Source organism: Alternaria incomplexa (assembly GCF_024043165.1).
Source record: "Alternaria incomplexa strain BMP 0042 chromosome Unknown scaffold_3, whole genome shotgun sequence".
Classification (NCBI taxonomy): domain Eukaryota; kingdom Fungi; phylum Ascomycota; class Dothideomycetes; order Pleosporales; family Pleosporaceae; genus Alternaria; species Alternaria incomplexa.
Window position 1 is genome coordinate 1,889,219 of NW_026249852.1, and position 19,484 is coordinate 1,908,702.

The 19,484-nt window shown below is 52.8% G+C and overlaps 5 protein-coding genes across 5 annotated transcripts; 2 read left to right on the forward strand and 3 right to left on the reverse strand.

Moving 5' to 3' along the window:
* Positions 1–351: 351 nt before the first annotated feature.
* J4E90_003011 (uncharacterized protein) lies at positions 352–1,962 on the reverse strand (the record flags this gene model as incomplete). The annotated part of the gene is made up of 1 exon (XM_051432584.1): positions 352–1,962. One exon carries the CDS (start codon positions 1,960–1,962, stop codon positions 352–354), a length of 1,611 nt encoding a protein of 536 aa, XP_051294006.1.
* Positions 1,963–11,653: 9,691 nt separating this feature from the next.
* Positions 11,654–12,712, reverse strand: J4E90_003012 (uncharacterized protein; the record flags this gene model as incomplete). The annotated part of the gene is made up of 2 exons (XM_051432585.1): positions 11,654–12,337; positions 12,410–12,712. 2 exons carry the CDS (start codon positions 12,710–12,712, stop codon positions 11,654–11,656), a joined length of 987 nt encoding a protein of 328 aa, XP_051294007.1.
* Positions 12,713–13,253: 541 nt separating this feature from the next.
* On the forward strand, positions 13,254–14,893 carry J4E90_003013 (uncharacterized protein; the record flags this gene model as incomplete). The annotated part of the gene is made up of 2 exons (XM_051432586.1): positions 13,254–13,306; positions 13,354–14,893. 2 exons carry the CDS (start codon positions 13,254–13,256, stop codon positions 14,891–14,893), a joined length of 1,593 nt encoding a protein of 530 aa, XP_051294008.1.
* A 1,420-nt stretch (positions 14,894–16,313) lies between these two features.
* J4E90_003014 (uncharacterized protein) lies at positions 16,314–16,931 on the forward strand (the record flags this gene model as incomplete). Its single annotated transcript, XM_051432587.1, has 1 exon — positions 16,314–16,931. One exon carries the CDS (start codon positions 16,314–16,316, stop codon positions 16,929–16,931), a length of 618 nt encoding a protein of 205 aa, XP_051294009.1.
* A 530-nt stretch (positions 16,932–17,461) lies between these two features.
* J4E90_003015 (uncharacterized protein) lies at positions 17,462–18,844 on the reverse strand (the record flags this gene model as incomplete). The annotated part of the gene is made up of 4 exons (XM_051432588.1): positions 17,462–17,809; positions 17,869–18,170; positions 18,223–18,545; positions 18,606–18,844. The coding sequence occupies 4 exons, from the start codon at positions 18,842–18,844 to the stop codon at positions 17,462–17,464; spliced, it is 1,212 nt and encodes a 403-aa protein (XP_051294010.1).
* Between the last annotated feature and the right edge of the window lie 640 nt (positions 18,845–19,484).

Sequence of the window (19,484 nt, forward strand, 5' to 3'; positions counted from 1 at the left end):
AATGCAGTGCGACTAGGTATCGTAGACGACCATGCGGAATAGAGGAAATAAGGTGCTTTTGGTATTAGAGCCACCACAAGAGACAGAATGAATGAAACACGTATACAGAATTCCAGTAACATAAACAAGGAGAGCGAAAGATCCAACTCCTACTGTATCCATAAGGAAAGTGGGTAACCAGTTACCGCGGGGTGCCAACATGCAGGTATTGAACAAATACCGCCTTCGCCAAAGGAAATGTCGCTAAGGGGGTATCGCAACCAAATCATCCTCCATGAATGTCTCGTATATGCTCTGTAGATCGTGGGTATATCTCGATAAATGTGTGAAATGATGCAATGCGACGGCACCCTAATAACCATGGGGCGCGTTAGATGTGTACTTTTGCTCGGGGGCGTACTTCTGGTCCGTCACGTAATAAGAGTGAGGATGGGGAGCCGCAGGGAATTGCGGCGCGTTGAATGGCTGCACGGCCACAGGCGCTGAAGCCCTCCTTTGTTGGTCGGGTTGCGATCCGGGGACCTGAGCGTGATGAGGACCGACTGGCGAGTCTTGGGAGGGCAAGGCATGAGCGTCGAAACCCGCGGACTGAGGTAGAGCGTACGGAGCTGGTTGCGGCGTCTGGTATGCCGAGGTGGGCTGAGTATACGAGGTCGCTGATGTGGCCGATGGAGGGTCGAAAGAGTAGTGACGCGCAGACTGTGGTTGCGGCGCATAGTGCGAGGATGGAGCTGCGTGTGAGGAGTACTGCGAGCTTGCGGAATGTGGGGAAGAATATTGCTGGGGAGATGGCGGATGCGTGAAGTGCTGCGACGGAGGCTGCTGGACGGAGTATTGATGTGCCGGTTGGTGGGCCGAGAATGGAGGCGCGGCATAATGTTGGGGGCTGTGGTGACTAGAGCCATACTGGGACACCTGAGGCCCATGCCAGTAGTCGGGAACTGTTAAGTGGAGAGGAGCATGTGTCTGGAGCTGGCCCTGTGCGCCGATTGACTGGGTAACAGCTCCAAGAACGTGGTGCTGGACATGGCTGGGCTGGATGTGGTGTGGGTAGCCAGCTACCAGGGGCATGTCTTTGCTCTCTTCATCTTCAAGACTGACCTTCCAGCCATTCAGAAGCTCCGGTCTTGGCTGAATGTCGGCTAGCTTTGGGTCCTGGAATGGCCGCTTCAACTTCCCGCTGACGACGTCCTCGAGACTGTAGTAGGAGATGACGTGGTGGTGGGTACCCTGGTACTTGACTGAGATAGTCTTCTTCATCAGACCGCCCTCCTTGAACTCATAGCTGTCGATGAGGGAGCCACAGAATCGTCGCTGTTGGTCGGGCGTCAAGCTTTGGGCGAAGTTGGCGTAAACCTTGTTCATGGAGTCGACATCGCCTGGCAGGGACGCGTCGAAGGCTGAGTTCTCGTATTCGTCCTCGGAGTTCTCCAACACTTCACCAGTCTTGGACCTCATTGGGCCGTTGTTCTCCTTGCGCTTCCTCTTGGTACCGCACGATGGGTTGAGGGCCGACTTCTTCTCTTCAGGCTTCAAAGCTCGCACCAGCTGGCGATATATGAGGCAGTTGTTCATCACCCGACTTGGGGACCAGTGCACAGCATCGGTCCATCGTTTGATACCGGAAGCGTTCTCCTCGTACACCAAGACGGTTCCAGAAGTGAGCATCTCTGCGCGTTCCTTATCATGCGGCCTGCGGCTGATATGGCTGAGACGGCCTTGAAGTGCGGCCTCCACAACGGTCATGGCATCTTTGGTGGTATCGAGGAATCCCTGCCACGTAGGCTTAAAAGCCGGTTGTGCTTTGACCATGTTACCTGTAACCTGGGGCCTTGGTGGTGGTGGTGTGCTAGTTGCGGTCGAGAGGACGCGAGATGTAGCGATAGACTGATTGCGAGATGGTTGACGAACTTGCTGTTGCATCGAGGGTGTGAAGCTGGCGTACATGGAAGGATCGAACATATTCGAGTACGCAGGTTGTTGAGCGGTCGGTTGTTGAGGCCAGTTCCACGAATCTGTGTCTCCATAGCCCTCCACCTTTTGCACGCCACCTAGGGACATATCATGTCCAAAGGGAGGCATCGTCAGAGTCGATGCCCGGATACCTTGCAACATGGGGAAAAGTAGTGTTGGATAGTTTCGACTCCGTTAATGGATTGGCTTATTGAAGCTGGTCCGGAAAGTAGAAGCTGGTTAAGCACTTATAACAGCAAAATCATCCGCTGTAGCTGGTTAGCGCATGGAATCAAGCTTGATTGAACAAGAACTTACCAGTGTCGATGTTGCAATAAATGAGTGTTGTCGAGAGTGGATGCGAACGGTGTTGATGATGTTGGATGGGCGGGACGAAAGGCGGGGCAGGTGCGTTGACGATGCAGATGGATAGCTGTGCCGACTGCAGTCTGTGATCTCGCTTACAGAGAGGAGAATTATGCGTTGGTCGTTATGATGGGTTGCAGCGGGAGTGGAGGAACTGTATAAAGGGTCAGAAATTGTTTGGATAGTCTCCAAGCCACATGGTGGTAGAGGGGCGGGACTGTGCACGTACTGGCGCTGCAGATGCAAACAACGATACGGAGAATGTAGCTCGCCGACAGGAGGTACCAGAGAGTGGTCCAGGGAACGGGTACAACTATGTATAATTGGGGGTTAATATCGATGCGTCGGCGAATTGCGAAGCAACCAGGATGTTAGGGTAGGCAGGCCCTGGGACGATAATAGGGAGTGGAGGTAATAGTAGCAACGGCGGCATCAGCCAGCGGACATGGACATGGCTCCTTGGGATTTGACGCTATCCAGCCTATGACAGCTAGGATGGGCTGTCGGAGATAATTGGCGACTCCTGGCAATGACTCTGATGGATGGGGCAGGTCAAGCGTGAGGGAATATGCACGACTTGCGACAGAGCACGAAGGCAATACGTCGTGATGGAGTGCCTGGGAGGGAAACGCTTGTCTCCGGCGGCCATGACACACTGCGAGACTGGCCGCTAGGAAGGCTTTACCTGGTTAGGATGGCAGACAGTTGATGGCCACAGTAGCGCAGCGATCGCCCCCTGCCTCGCGCACTGCTAGGCCCTGGACGGAGACACTGGACATGTGAGGCAGTCCTGCTGGGGATGTTCGCCTCCAGCCATCCGCCAGTTCGTGGGTCTGGCCCATGAGACGATCAACGCACACAAGCAGCCTTCCCTGCGCCCACTCCACCGCCGCCCACCGCACCATTGCCAGCTAAACTAGTGCGCCATGACTCCGCAGCTGCCAGGGCCTGACGTTAGGACAGCGTAAGCTTCATGTTCCTGGACGGCGGCCGCTGGTGAGGCAGCACGCGAAACTCTTTTCATCCCGCAACGTCCTGGACCCAGAAACGGCCGTCCGAATGCATTGAGGAGGAGTATCGGGTCAGCATGAGCAATGCGGGCCTTCCGCGTGGCTTCAGCAGGCCCGAAGTCGGTCGGATGCTGAGGAAGCGGTGCGGAGATGGCCAAGAGAGCAGGATGCAGCCGGAACAAGGCACAGCGCAGACGTCCAGCATGGCGACTGGGATGCGATTATGCGAATCCGAAAGAGACTAAGCGTCATGAGCAGAGTGGCCAAGGACCACGCACACTGGTCTAATCATCGCGGATCCGGGACGGTGCGCTATGTTTCACACGGTCGCGTCTGCTCTGTGGCCCTGCCCAGCAGCCCCAGCTGTTGTCGACCAACCCCTACATCAAAGGTTCGCTGCGACCATGCAAACGTCAACGCCGCACCACCGTCGGTTGGGGTACCCAGGGCGATGAAAAATCTCCCGAGAATTGCGCATCTCCGCGCGCGTTGCGTTGGGTATGGCTCAGTCGTCGCACATTCGCCTTGCGTCCGCGAAGGGCATCGCTTGATCAAGTGACGACCGAACGCAGCCTAGCGTGCACGTGCCGGGCTGATGTCCTTCCCCTCATCCTGGAGAGAATCATGCACGCCCATCACACTCCATCTGAAAAATTGCACCGCTCAGCACGCCGTGACCTGCGAACTTCTCCAATAGTCTGTGTGAGATGCGTCTACCGTAAGCCTGAGATTTGCAGCTATGTTTTCTTCCACACAAGCACCCACCGTGGAGTTGTGGGGTCACGGCTTCCGCTGCCACCCATTCATACGCCTCAGAATCCGCTGCTTCGACTGCGATGCGATGCGACTGCATTTGGAGACGTCTTCAGGCGGTTTGACGCGGGGCTGGCAATGACGACAATGCAGCCGATACGTGACGACCAAGCGGGTCCTGGTGCATTCGCAGCAACAGAACTGCATAGCCTACTGCAGAGGCACCTCGGTGACTGACGCGCTATCCTTGCCCTGAGGGCCAGGGATAGAGCCGCGTCTGCTCTCCCCAGACGTGCGCTTCAGCCTTGATCGTCCCTTGCAAGCTCACCAGGTGAGTTATCATCTAGTCAGGAACGTCATCTATAGCCGATGATGTGCGGTGTGCCGATTAGCCAGACACTGGACGGCGCTATCAATTCCGGTCCGCAGCCAGGCTTGTGAGGCGCGAGTCAGTGCTGTCCTGCAAGTCACGCACTTCGCCCTTTTCGGCCGGGCGGCATTGCAGATATCATCCTCGTTCGGTTAGGGTGGGCATCACTTGTCTCCGTGCGTTAGCATCGCTCTCTTTGGAGGCTTGCTGACACCGCGCCTGACAGCAACCAGGTTTCAACGGCTATCGCTAGATGCTAGGAGGTCGCATTGAGGAGACGACTGCATTCTGGCCACGCCCGAGAGGAATCGACTAGACATGTGCTAGCTGTCCGCTGGCCTCCAGTGTCTATCACCGACAATTGATAGCTGGGGGACGCATGTTCGCCAATTGTGGCGCGCCCCTCCAACGCATTGCTCAGACTGGGAACATCGTTGCTTTGCAAGCTCTTAAACAAAGCAAATATAGGTCCCGGACATATATACAACCAGCATCGACTCAGGCCGCACGTTCGCAGTCGGTCGTTGATCAGTGAGTCCACTCTCAACCTGGAATCAGGTCATCAGGTTATCGTAGACTGTACTAACCTAGTCCTCCTTGTCCTGTTCGCGTTTCAATTGCAATAGCGCTGACCTGGATTAGTTTTTTTACTCTCCAATACACGTGCTCATTCGTGTCGCTATGGTCTGATTTTCTCGCAACGAGACCTATCGCGTCCACTGCTAACCGCGCTATTCTTACTGCTATGACCAGAAGTTCAGCTGCGCCCACGAATCGTCAAGTCATGACAAGACATGTACCTTGTCGCTTTCGAGGCAGGCTCTTGTGGATAGCTCATTGAGTCTGCGCCAGCGTCTCGCCTGCCCCGGATTGTTCCCGAGGCGCAGGTGGCAGCGAGTGTGACTTCAGTTGCGCGGGTAGGCGAAAGTCGGCTACGATCAGCACAACTTGGATGATGTGATGTCTTTGCACATCAACCGCGACGCGCTAAACACACAGCAGGGTCTTGTTGCGTACGGTACGATCACGGCTCAGTCGCAAATACCGCATCGATCCTACTTTTGGAGTGGACACGATGACTGCGATGGTGCCATGTAACATTCTGCAGCATCTGCTCGACCATCACACCGACGCGCAAATGCACAGCGGCGTCACGATAATCCTTCCATGTAGCCTGTATCACGTGTCGATATCAGCCTCGGTTTTCATCGCCCGTTCCGGCACCGAACGGCGTCGCGGTTGGAAAGGAAAAAGCGACTCAACGTCTCCTTGTCGCGAACGCCAACTTGAGTCAGCATGCTCAAAGTCCAGATCCTGTTTCGTTAACGTTGAGAAAGCCGGCATGCCTTCGACCTGGGAGAAACATCATGACGATCAAGCCCTCCCGGCGTTCAGTCTACCTAGGATCACCCCCGACATGTTCTATTGACTGATAGTGTACCTTGGCGCTATCCGCGGCGAGATCCACCCTCAGCATCCATTTACTCCTCGTGTTGGGCATTTTCGCAGGTCGGCAAGCTCCATTAGACCTACTTCCACACTGCACAGGTGCGCAAATGGGTGCACATGACGGGGATGATCTACACCGGAAGATGAGGTCCCTGGACGATCCTGGAGATCCGGATCGTACGGATATTTCCTGCTAGCAATGCGCTAAGCGGCTATCTTCCGCGGAGCGCAATGAATGCGAACATCGCGTGCGGCGAACTCCTCCCCAGGGACCAGAGGGAAAGCTTGTTTCGGGGCTACCTCGGCCAATGTCGAGTCCTCATTTGTCAAGCGTCGTGGAGGGGTCCGGCCCGCGCAGCTGTAGTCGAAAATGTAAGTGCGGGCGCCACGTGAACTTGGTTGCACACCCAACCTGCAGTTTTATTCTCCTGAGATTAACTCCAGCGCAGGACTTATTCGCCCCGTTGCAGTAGCATCCGGAGCATTAATCGATGTTTCATCCATGACCCTGCCTGGGCGCTGTAGGCGGACGTTCAAGCGGACGGCACCCACGACTATCGACTCGCCGGACATGTAACTAAGGACATCGTCTGTTGCACAGTTTCGTGGCACCTGACATTCCCGTAACTCCCGCTGTTGGCTTCATACGACGTTACCTGTCTCGTCGCTTGCACCTCGGCACAACATCCAGGAACATCACTTCACCCATCATGCGTCACAAACGGCGGCGCTGTTTCTTTATCGTGTGGCTTCAAGCACGCCGTCGGTACCCTTAAACATCACGGTCTTCATCCGCCATGGCGTATTGCGATTGGCCAGCTAGCTGCTAGCACATCAATAGATCGTCTAACATTGCCGTAGAACAACGCCACCACACACCGTCAGTTTTCGATTGTGCTGTCAAGTTGGGCCAAGATATGGGCTTGCCAAAGTTGCCCGGGAGGTCAGACTGTAACCTCAACTGAGAAAGCACCCTCACCCTGTCAATGACTCAACCATGCCTGAGGGCTGGACTTTCTCTCAGCGGCGCCTGCAACGTCACTGTCTAGTTACCTCATACCTTCTGGACCTACTGGAGGCGACTAGCCATGTGCTACGTTCTCGTGTTCAACAGTTTCACTAACCGGCTGTATCCTTAACTTTGTCGCCCTGATGTTCAGCCTCGTGGTTTTTGAACGAATGAGCTCCGGCGGGGCTATAATCCGAATGTTGAATTAATCCTATTCGCACAATGGATTCTCGATTATCGAAGAAATTTCCTGCAGTATGGTACGACTTTGCACCAGCACTGTTTCAGCCCACTGCCAGTTGGTAGCCGCATTGAATTGCATGCTCCACTGTCTCTAACGTCGAACCAGACTCGTGTGCTGCAAGTGCAATACATTGCGGAATGACGTGCGTTAGAAACCTTCCTGGCGCAGACCTTCGTGTAGCAGGATAGACGAATCCACTCAACAAGATCGGAGACATCTGCCAAACCCGGCGAATTTTCGAGACAGACATCAAGTCCGCATTCGTACGTACAAGCGCGGCAAGATCACGCACTTGAGCTGTCAGCTTTTCACTACTGTACTATGACCGTTGCTTCACTACTGCTCCGCCGTTGAAGATGTCGGCCTAGACTAGGTAGTCCAGGAACATGCCCTTCTGACGAAGTTTGTTTAGCCACCAGTCCACAGCCCCTCCAAAAAAGTGAGCTCGTCACAGACGTTCGCTCACGCCCGCACCGCAAACGCAAGGGCAACGCTGTTTCACCAGGCGGGCCACTCCGTATTCAAAAATCCTTCAGGGCGTCTAGACACGGATCCGCGAGGTCTTCCCGACTACTTCTACTCCAAGGCCCTTATGCGGTTGACGTTGTGCGCGCGGATCAAGAGACAGCCTTAGCGGGTCTTTCCGCCCTGGATGCTCATCACGGTCTCACCACGTTCATCCGTGTATTTCTTCATGTTGGTTTGGACTAACTAGGAAACTTGGTTGTTTCAGACATCTTTGCCACGTGGGATGAAGGTGGAAATTGCGGGGAGCTGGGTCGGACAGAGCGAAACTGACTCATTCAGCAATGACATCCACACACTTCCAGCGGAGCAGTTGGCCGATGACGATGTTAGTCTGCTACCGATCATTTTCGGCTTGGCGGAAGACGAAGAACATCCGATTCGGACGACTGTGGTGCGGTACTAAGCTACAACGCCACCACGAATCTCGACGACAGCCCTAGAATCTAGGCACGCTACATCGTATTATGCAACACCAAGCTGCACCGCTCACGATGTGTCGATATGGGGAAACATCCGCGAGCTGCACGGCAATACCCTCTCGCATATACACACCAATCAGGAAGCTGCCAGCAATCTTATCTCCACGAAGCTCTATCCTGTCCTCTCGATCGCTGCAAGGGGTCTGGTCCGGTAGGTTTGATCGAAGCCGAAAGTTTGACCACTGCAGGCATTGCATGATCGAACACTTCGGTGCGGACCGTTTGTCTGGACAGGACATCCGCAAGTTACGTGTCAACCTTACCACCCACCATGCTGCACAGCTCGCAATCCTGCAGGTAATTAAAGTCTTTAATGATGCCATGATGATCACTACGCAACATTTAGCGGCGCCGTTGGTCTGCTCTTTGAAACAACTCCGATGCTGCAAGATGTGCAGGAGCGATCTGGGCACCTAGGTGAGAGAGCTGGATATCGATACCCTGCGCGTGCGTCTTCCCCAACGAAACGCTTGCAGAAATGATTGGGCACCAGTGCGACATACCATCAGATACCCCATTGCCTCTTGGAGTAACGCCGGGACATCCTCATCTCCCATTCCAAGCTTGTGGATGCCCCAATGTGGTCGAGCAAAGAACGAGCATCCTTACATATCATGCCCAACAACGCCCAACAGGGCCAGCACGTTGGAACTTGTTGAGAAGAGTCACAAAACCGGTTGCAGTCGTGAGGGGTGGCACCCGCACTGGTTGTTTAGGGCTGACTGTGTAGCACTCGTTTCGTTCATGATCAGCAGATAAACGGTTGCTGATCTTGCCGAGAGAAGGACCGAAGAAGCCGTTGGATTGACATGGGGAGGCTTCGCGCCGTCCACGGTTTTTTGGCTTATCTCGGGGGATCTGTGACTGGGGTTTCGCAAGATTGTCTCTGGTCGCGATCTCTGCGGTGTTACTTTTTGGGGTAATCGCGCTTTTGGAGCTCGCACAATGCACGCAATCGGGATGTTGTGGTCAGTCAGCCAATACAGGGGATGAGGCAATCAACAGTGATGCTGAATGCGGGTGCATGGAGCAGTGCTTGAGCCGCGTCGTTCATGCTGGGTTGAGCGGCTCCAGCTGCACTGAATGGCTGACGAACCCCGCAAGGGAATGCGCGTTCGCTCTTGCAGGCGCTGGACGCGCACTGCAACGTCTCCCAGGAAGCTGCCTTCGCAATGTGGCATCCATTTGCCCGCGATAGCGTAGTCCCTTTGGGAGTTCCGTTCCTCTGGAGCCTCATTCTTTTTCGAACCGCTCTCCTCTGTTGGCATGCTAACTGCCGTGTTTGCCCAAAGTCTGACATAAGATCAATGTGAGCATGATCAGTGCACGTGGGAGGAGGCAATCGCCCCTTTTCTTATCCCTTTCACAGTGCATGGCGAGATTGGGTGCGTGTGGTTGCGAGAGACGTAGCGTATTGATATTGGGCATTTGTACATAGTGAGTGTTGGTGGCGATACATGTCCGCAGCAAGTAAAATGAATGACGAGATTACCAAGGCGAGGACACATTCGACCCTTCGCCCAAAATGTCGGTCGACGCGACGGATGAGCTTCCTGGCCTTCCTAGCATTCTGCCATGCGCTTCTAGGAGTTTCTCCTGACAGAAGCCGATGAGCCTCTGTCGAAACTCAGGATTGTAATGTGTGCATAGCTCGTAGTGATCACAGTCAGCTACCATCATCTGTTCGTTTAGCAAGCCAATCTTGGCTAATTCGTAGGTCACGACCTATAGCATATGTTAGAATTATATATGGAGAAAACCAGCTGTTTGTGGTGTGATGTGTAATCTCTTGATGACTTACCACATATTTTTCCGCTTTCCATCTTCGTCCAAGTAACTTGTGCTCTTCCACTCGCATTGCCTTGCTCTCTCGACCATCCCAAATTGATAATACAGGCAGGTCAGGACGGTGTGCACGGATATACGTATCGAACTCTTCAGAGAGTAGGCGGAGGTACACATTTTGAAGATCCAGATCCAAGAGCTTCCTATCGATGCTTTTTGTCCTTCTCGAGGTGGGCGGTCTTGTGACGAGGCCAATGATGTTCTCATGATCTGCTATATTCTCGGACGTAAGATGTGGTGTTCCAAGAAAGATGACGCCGACTGTGTTGTTGACGAGATTCTGATGCCATTGGGACGGAAAGCCTCGGAGCTCAGGACTACTAGACTTCCAGAAGAACTGGCCATCGTCAGCTTCATCTCCTCTTGATCCTTGGTTTAATAAACTCACATCTTTGATGAATATGCCTCCGATACCGTGGCCCAGAAAAACCATGGGTATGGACATTGCCTTCGTCTATCATCAATTAAGGCTCCGGCCTCTGTAGCATGGCGACTTACATTATTTTCTTCGCGATATTCGTAGATCAGCTGCATCATGGCGTGCGAACTGTCCCTGACTTGAGTCCACCGATTGAAGTCTTTCCCATTGACTGGTAAGCCATGTTCAAGTACGAGGACTTGTATATTCATGTAGTGTTTGGTGAGATCGCGCACAAGTGGCTCATCGCTAAAGCCATCTATACTCCAAATCTCGACGGCAGGATCACCCGTGCCTGGTACGATAACGACACTACACTTATGTTAACAGAAAGATCTCTTGTTCCAGGCCTCACTTACAATGCGTCAGGCTCCATCGTATGCGTGAGGTCGTTTGGCAAGCCCAGAGGCCTCAGCGTGCAGGCTTTTTGACGAATAATGGACGGATCTTTTGACCACGCCGGACTCATGGGGCTGGCACTGGCACTGTCTAAAGACAACTGAGAGAACGGCATCGCCCTAGTCCAATGGCCGCTAGGCGCCCTTGGGGAAGTGTCTGATGTTGGCTGTGATGGTGATGCATCTGATAGGGTTGTGCCAGGTGAAAGAGTGAAGTCATCGACGGTTATCGGCCTATCGAAATACTCTTCAGTCTCTTGAAGGGAGTCTGTACTGTCCAGATCAGAGCGCAGTGTTACTGATCTCGTCGCATATGGTGGTGTCGCGCTGCCGGATCGGCGCTCTTCTTCCGAACTTCTGGGACTTTTCACACTTTCCACTCTTCCTGGGAGCGTTGAGGTATTGGCCTGGTTTAGAGTTGAGCCATCCAGTGACTCTTGAGACTGTGAAGGCTTCTTCTGTACTGTACTGTCAGTCGCTAGGTCGAAAGTAGATGAGTCTTTGGCAGGTGGTGATGGTTGCTCTACTAGGGTCGTAAGACCAAGAGCATTTCCGTGTGACTCTAGATCTACAGCATCGGCTCCGCGTCGTGAAGATGTGGGAAACCGTTCTTTGGCTGCAGTTCTGACAGAGTCGAGGGCTTTGAACACTATAGTAGACCTTTCCGCATCGCTCCAGGCCAGGGATGCCGCAGATGCGACAGTAGATGCTGTCTGCTGCGCCATGTTACGGAGAAAGTTAGTCGCGTTCTTGCCTTGTTCGTGTAGTGTAGAAGCCGGTCTATGCGATGTCAGCATGTTGGTTCTCTAAAACGAAAGAACGCCTGATCTCTTACCTCAACGATTCAATCGAGTCTCTTTGAGTAGCCTCTTGTGCTTTAAGCCAGGGATCTTGGAGAGCGTCGGATGCTGTGGGACGGTTCTCAGGAATGACTTGCAAAAGTCTCTCCAGTAAGTCGCATCCTTTCCGTGAGATACTTTGCGCTTGCAGCACATGATAAGGGAAAGGCGTTTTCCCCTCGACGTAGGACCCCAGATCTTTTGCGAAAGGCTCGCTGCCAGTGAGAGCCTGGAAAACTAGTGCACCCAAAGCCCATATATCTACGGCATCCGTGTATGATTTGCGTCCAGCGAGGGCCTTCCAATTAACGTGACCTTTTCTCATGATGACTTCGGGTGCCATGAAGCCATCTGTACCAGTATATGTACTGAGTGAAGCCGCGTCCTGCATACGCTTGCTGACCCCAAAATCGCCAAGCTTGACCCACCAGTTAGGGCTGCGCTCTTTGATCAGCACATTTTGTGGCTTCAGATCACGATGAACGAAGCCGTGGTCGTGCATACTCTTCAGTCCGTCTAATATCTGGTGAGCAACGCATTGGGCTTCATGCTCTAGTAGTTGGCCGAACTCGTCAAAATGGCGGCTTAGATCGCCATGGGGAAGATATTCCATCGAGATGTATACGTGTTTGTCATCTTCGTACCATCCAAGCGACTTGACGAACGAATAGTTGAACTGTATTCATGGGCATGTCAGCCCCCCATAACCTGATGGGCGGTGGCCTGAAACCGAATGGGAAGTACTCACCTTGTCCTGAGAGAATTTCGCTATCGCATCCAGCTCATGACTGTAGTCGACTGCAGACCTCTTCTCAATTTGCTTGACGGCTCGTTTGTCTGTGTCTTTGTCGCCGCCTCCTACCAGCTTCTGCAGCCAAACAGTCCCGAACGATCCCCGACCAAGTTCTTTGGACTGCTCCCACTTCTGCTTCTTTTTATTCTTTCCAAGAAGAGGAGTCGTATCCGGCGTCCGAATATGATGGATCGTGAATCCTCTCTTAAAGATTGTGTCCAGTTTGGAATCGGCCACTAACTCTGGCACTAGCTCCATAGCTCCGATATGCGTGGAAAGTGGGGCAGTCAAAGGGGAAGTAGCGAAGGCCTTGGAAGAACTAAACACAACACACAACACACGACAAAACCGGTATACGAGAAGCGCTGGAGCAATGCTGCGCGCGGAAGGTGAGAGGGGTGTGATGTATTTCGGAAGCAGCAGCAGCGTCATGATCCAACCCCAGCCTACCCCGCCGATGTACCCAGGTGGCACGGCAGGCACTGCCTATTCGCCCCCCAACTGCGCATAGGTGGTAGAGATCGACCCTGTAACTCTTCTCGTATGTATATTAACCAGCCTTGCGCCGTCATACACAGCCTGTTCTGCGTCTATTTGCAGCTTTGTCGGCCCCTCACTCTCAGCCACTGACGATTATCCCTACCCGTTCCGTCTGATCCTTGACAATACCCCTCCAATCGAGGCATTCCCTTTGTCCCATGCCCTGCAGTGCATCTGGTATTACTCGCTCCATTCTGTAACTGTTCTTCGTTGATTGCGACCCTCAAGTCGTCTCACGACAATCTCGTAAGACTTCGCAATGTCTGTTGAAGTGGCACTGGCAGTCGTCGCGACTGTTGACCTGGCAATAAAGTGAGTGCCTCACGTTCAATTTACCCTCCCACTAAAACGTGTCTCAGATATGGCGAACGCCTTGTCGACCTGTACACTAGCTACCGAAATGCCCCGGACGAGATCAAGGAGCGAGTGCTATTGATGAGGAACAGCTGGTTCCGAATACAAACCCAACTCCGATATCTTGAAAGGATCAAGACTATACAGGGTGAAGAGTTCAAGATCATGCAAGATCAGACGCTCAGGGTGCTGCAGATCAAGTTGGAGGCTGCGGTGGGCGAAGTGCAAAACCTTGAGAAGAAGCGAGACACCGCCACCACCACCAAAACGGCCGGCGCTACGACGAAGGAGACGAAATATCATAATTGGAAGTATCCTTTCGTCAAAAAGAGCCTCGATGCCGCCATAAGCGAACTGCAAAAGTGGCAGCAGGCTTTTGATCCATCCTGGTATCTAGCCCTGATGATGTCTAACCGGCTGATAGACAACCATTTGCAGGATTTCTTAGAGGGCGATTCTGAGCTGCCACCAGTTGATCGCAATGTCATTTTTTCTGCGATAGGGGTTCGCGAATCACTCAAACCGGAATCAGGCACCGGAGAGAAGAAGAAGGTGTTTCTACCAGACAACGCGACTTCGGGCTTTGTGCGCACGCCAATCTCATACTCAACAGCATCCTTAGGTCAAACGCCAGACAAAAGCCAAACCTTCGTTTTAGACTCTGTCCCAAGTCAACAAGGCATCAAGCCCGACATTCAAGTCGCAGACGTACGCGATCTCGCTCGCAAGCTCAATGGAGCAGACGCGCTTTCATTTGGCCTGCTCAGATGCTTTGGTGTCGCCAAGGTATGCAGAGATAAAAGAACGACCACGGCTTACGATTTCGTGTTCTATATCCCGTCCTCGGTGCGATCACCACAGAGTCTCCGCAACATATTGATCGAAGCAAAACCCAATGTTAGTCTCAGCACGCGCTTTCGCCTCGCGCTCCAGCTCGCACGATCTGTTACCTTTGTCCACACTTACAAATTCGTGCATAAAGGCATCAGACCCGAAACAATCCTGGTCTTCGATGCTGAGAAATCCGAGTACACGCACTCATTCTTGGTCGGTTTCGAGAAACTCCGGGCTGCGGACGGGAGAACTGTGATGGCCGGCGACGCCGCCTGGGAGAAGGATCTGTACCGCCACCCGGAGCGACAAGGACTAAGACCAGAAAGCGAATACACGATGCAGCATGACATCTACAGCCTCGGTGTGTGCTTACTGGAGATAGGCATGTGGCGCACGCTCGTCACATACAGCAGCACGAATGAAGCGAATCCATCGCAACTCTTGCCGCCACCGGGCTATACCGAGAAGAAGGAAATGACCAAAGCTGCATCGCTCAAGGAAACGCTCGTCGGAATTGCGCAGCGCGAATTACCCAGCTGCATGGGCGACAAGTATACGGATATTGTCGTGACCTGTCTGACATGCTTGGACGAAGATAATCCCGAATTTGGCGACAAGACCCAGTTCCAAGATGAAGACGGCATAACTATCGGGGTGCGCTATATCCAAAAGGTTAGCGACAAGACTCCTACCACGTTGACACGATACTAATGAGTTGGTCAGATCCTGCTCAGACTGAGTAACATCTCGGTCTAGATGGTCATGACACGCGACCCTCACAGCCAAGAAATGATGCAAAATCCCGCTCGAAATGCGACGCATAGATACCGCAGTGCGCAACAATGTCACCGCCATCATCTCAGTCCTTCTCCTGTGTGAAACCCATGAGCTGAAATACCGCCACGTGATCAACCACGTGTTCCTTCAGCTGTTGCTTCTCTCAAAGTGCGTCGTCGTTCGACCACTTGACGCTTCTTGTCACCGCCCTTTAGGAACCCTCCTTCACCGCTTTTGCATGGTCAAAGTGAACGCGCCCGCGTATAACAGGGGGTCTGCTGTGCGTGCTGTTGAGCGATTGAAGTGTGCAAACAGCTTTGTTGCTTGAAGCAGGTACGGAAACTCCATGTCAAGTGCCTAATGTTATGTCAAAACGAAAGAACAGAGTTGTTGTCTAAATCTTAGTCGAATCAGTACAGAGGAAGGAAGTTCGATGGCGATCATCATTACTGGATATCCACCTCACAATGTACCTTACCGAGGTTCCTCGTGAGGAGACCATGAGAGGTTGAGCGCGGAAGACAGGAGAAGAAGTTCGATGGCGCTTTTACCTCCGAGATCCGATCGACATACTAAAAACAGAGCATAAACATACAACAGCGGGGATACCTTGGTACTTACCTACCCAATACGAAATACGCCGGTACGACGCCGGGCTTTGAACCTTTTGCATTGACGATGTTCTCGAATTGGTTGTCCAAGCACTGCAGCAGCACTGCCAGGAGCTGCTGAAATCCACCTTTACGAATGGAAGTAACATCGTCTTGCGATCTTCCATCGTATTCGACTGGACGCGTCCACATCTGTCTCCCAACGCGAATGTCTACACCGTTAGTTTCAAAGGGCATATCCTCGGCATGAATGTTTTCTGGAGAGGACATTGCTGTATCTATTTTGAGCGCATGCCGGCCGAGGCCGCCACCAATCAAAGCTCGACAAGGGGCTGCGCTTTACCCCATTCGGATACATGCTAAGGGCTTCGGCCCTATACCGTGGCAATTATGCGTCATTTCCGCTTAAAATCTTCTAGACGGTCATGGGAGGGGGGCGCGCCACAGCCGGTGCTTGCCATTGCAGGGTCACAAAAACTGGGGATACGATAATTACCCGACTGGATGAAGTCATAGCGTTGCGCTTTGGTCGTCGGCGCCGAGTGTGGACACCCTTCAGCCTCGTTGAGGACAGGCATGATGTAGGACAAGGGTAGGAAATACGAGATGGCATTTGGATATAAGAGAGATGGGATGCTGCTCTCTCTAAGCCATCATCCAAACATCAACTCATCAACACTACACTAATACTTAATCACCACAACTACCACTCCCACACTTCAACAACACCACAAATCATCAACATGAAGTTCACCGCCGCCGCCGCTGTCGCCTCCATGGCCGCCATCTCCTCCGCCCTTCCCCAAGCGTCCGTCTTCCCTCGCCCCGAGGCCGGCGATGTCTTCCGCCTGATGTCCCTTCGCTCTGCCACCCCCATCCAGTACGGCGCCGTCCAGGCCGCCAACGGCAGCCTCCTCATCAACACTCCTTCCGAGAACAACAAGACCTGCGCCATCAACGGCGACCGCGAGAACGTCACCAACGGCATCAACTACGCCTCCTTCACCCTCGACGAGGAGACCGGCAGCGTCTACATCTACACCTTCAACCCCCCTCTCCAGCTCTACGTCGACCGCAGCGGCATGGGCCAGGGCAACGTCCGCTACTCCACTGGTGTCCAGCCCATTGGCAAGAACCAGGAGCGCGGCCCCTTCAAGATCGACGACGACGGTAACCTCGTCTTCGCTGCTGGCGGTCTTTCCGGCGACGTTGGCTTCCAGGCTTGCCCTGGTGCCGTTGGCGGTGGCTGGAAGATCTGGCTCTCTGGTGTTGACAAGCCTGCTGGTTCCGAGGGCTGCACTCCCTTCACCATGAAGGCGCTCAAGGAGGAGACCACCTACAAGTGCCTCTACTCTTCTTAGATGCTTAATGCTGAGCTGGTGGAGATCGTTCGACATTGTACATATTACCATCGCATTTGAGCGTTTGCATAGCTTCTTGTTTATAGACCGATAGAATTGGAAATGATAATGTTATCCATACACCTTCATACACACACCGCGTTCCTTTTTGCTGTACTTCATGACTTTTAATCGGAAGCTTCAGTCCTGGAGAGATGCTGACAGCGGCTCGGTGTAACACGGCCGGACTCGATGGTAGTCGGAGCGCTACTCGGAGTCTCTAAGATTACCCCTTCAAGGATGGCAATACTCACTGAACCATGGAGCGACCGGAACGAAACGGAAAGAAGGCATGCAATGGAATCTTACGCGAACACATGAGACTAGTCATATCAAACAAGTGAAAAAGACTGAACAGGTCTAGAGACTACATCGACATAAGAACATGCAAAGCAGGTGACCTAACGTCGATGTAGGCTCCAGGATGTTTGGTTGTTTTCTGGGTTGACGTGTGACTGCCGGATTTAGGAAGTGTCTTAACCTAGCGTGAGTCACTTTCCTCTCATCCAAGGATGCCCAAGCAACTCCTTCGCGGTCCACCGATCCTCCGGCCTCCACTGCAACATGCACCTCACAAACCGCAGAAACTCCTCTTTCTCTTCCCCATGCAGGTTCTCTTCAGATCCCTCCAACGACAAACCTTGCGGTATGTCAATCTCGGTTATCCAGTTCCCTTCACCATCGAAGAATTCTTTACTCCGCGCTCCTCTCTCTAGCATGTCTATTGGCGGCGGACCGAGCATCGCGACTACCTCCGCGAGATGAACTCTAGTCAGGTATCGCTTTTCGGTTGGATCGATGCCGTGAAAGAGGTGTTTGTCCTCGTATAAGTCCCAAATCTGTGTGCACCTCCGTCAATGTCTAGTTTCGCAGTTCTCAAGCTTGAGACGGTACATACCATCGCTCCCACGTTCCAGATGTCAGCAGAATAACCCCATTCTGTCTTCAGCATCACCTCTGGACAGCGGTAGACGTCTGGTTGCGCATCGTGAATCTGGGGTTTGTCGCCACGGACTGCAGAGCCGAAGTCTCCAACGACAACACGACCGTATTCTTTCGGTAATCCGAATTGGCGTGTCGCGTAGATTGGCTTGCCGTCTACGACTTTGCGCGGCGAGGGACTTGTCATTTCGGCGTCGACAAAGGCTTCCAGGATGCCCTGATCCTCGATTTCTATGAGGATGTTGTCGGCTTTTATGTCTACGTTCTTGTTAACAGAATGGCAGGAAGGTATCTTTTGGGTAGTTCGTACCTGTATGTATGACCTTAGCTTCTGTGTGAAGGTAATCGAGTGCGAGAAACACTTGCGACAACCCGGCTCTTAGCAGCTCGTCCGTGAAGCGATGCACCGGGTTCCTATTCAAGAGGTCCTTGAAGCTATCCCACATTGGTTTCTGGACAAGACATCGATGATCGCCGCCTTGTCGGGGGATGGTAAACAAGTCGAGGGCTGTCCGGACGTGATTGTAGCCTGGATGCGAAGCGTTTCCTTTACTTAAGGTATTGTACGTGTTGTACTCATCCTCGTCCATTCCCTCTCTTGTGAAGACTTTCAAGGTCGTATAGGCATGACGGCTGGGTTCCTGTTAGTATAGATACCTAGGTAGCTGGCATAATAGCCGAATGCTAACTTGCTGTAGATCACGAGCCAGCCAAACAGTTGACGTAACACCGAAACCAAGTTTGCCTACTACTTGGTACTTTGACGCGAAGACGTCTCCTATGTTGACAGGATAGTAGAAGCCCCTGTGGAACTCCTCAAGCTGTTCCTCTTCGAGCAGTACCGCGTCACTGATGACTTCGAAACCAGATGTTGGAAACTTGAGTTGGGGCCATGGTTGCCTTCGAAAGAGCGACTTCGCGAGTTTGAACATGACAGGGTAAAATTCATCAGCTTGGTAAACTTCTGAGCTCCACCCTGACCTTGCGGGCTGCTTTGAAGCAAAGATGGAAGCAAAAAGTATGCAATAGGTCGAGAGGTTGCCCACAATACAGTTATTACAAGGTTAAGAGCGACAACGTAAGAGCTGTTGGAATTTGGAAGGGCCTATTGTGAAGAAGTGACATAGCTCTCTAAGGGTAGCAGAGGCTGTCTGTCATGTTCCTGGGTGGTAGGCTCGCCGTCTCTGGGGTGCCTCTGGTCATTGAACCTGGGTGCAAAAAATGGCAAAAAAAGTGCAAAAACATACAACAGCGGGGATTCGCTAGTGGTCACCCACCTAACTACTAATCCGCCGGTATCATGCTTGTATATGGCTGAGCGGACGGGAAGCCTAATTTTCATGATCCTATGGTCGTATGTGAAAGAACAGGTGGGTGGTAAGTATTATATACCCAGCTGACAGCAGACCACTCAACGAACAAGAGGAACACCAAAAGGCGATCCTACTAGCGTGGTATTGTGTTCCAAGCCGGGGTTGTGGGTCGTGGGGCCTTGGTGTTTAGCGGGTGCTGAGTTTGACATGCATGCGTTGGAGCTAAGTGGGCTTTTGTCGGCGGGACCAAGGAACTGAA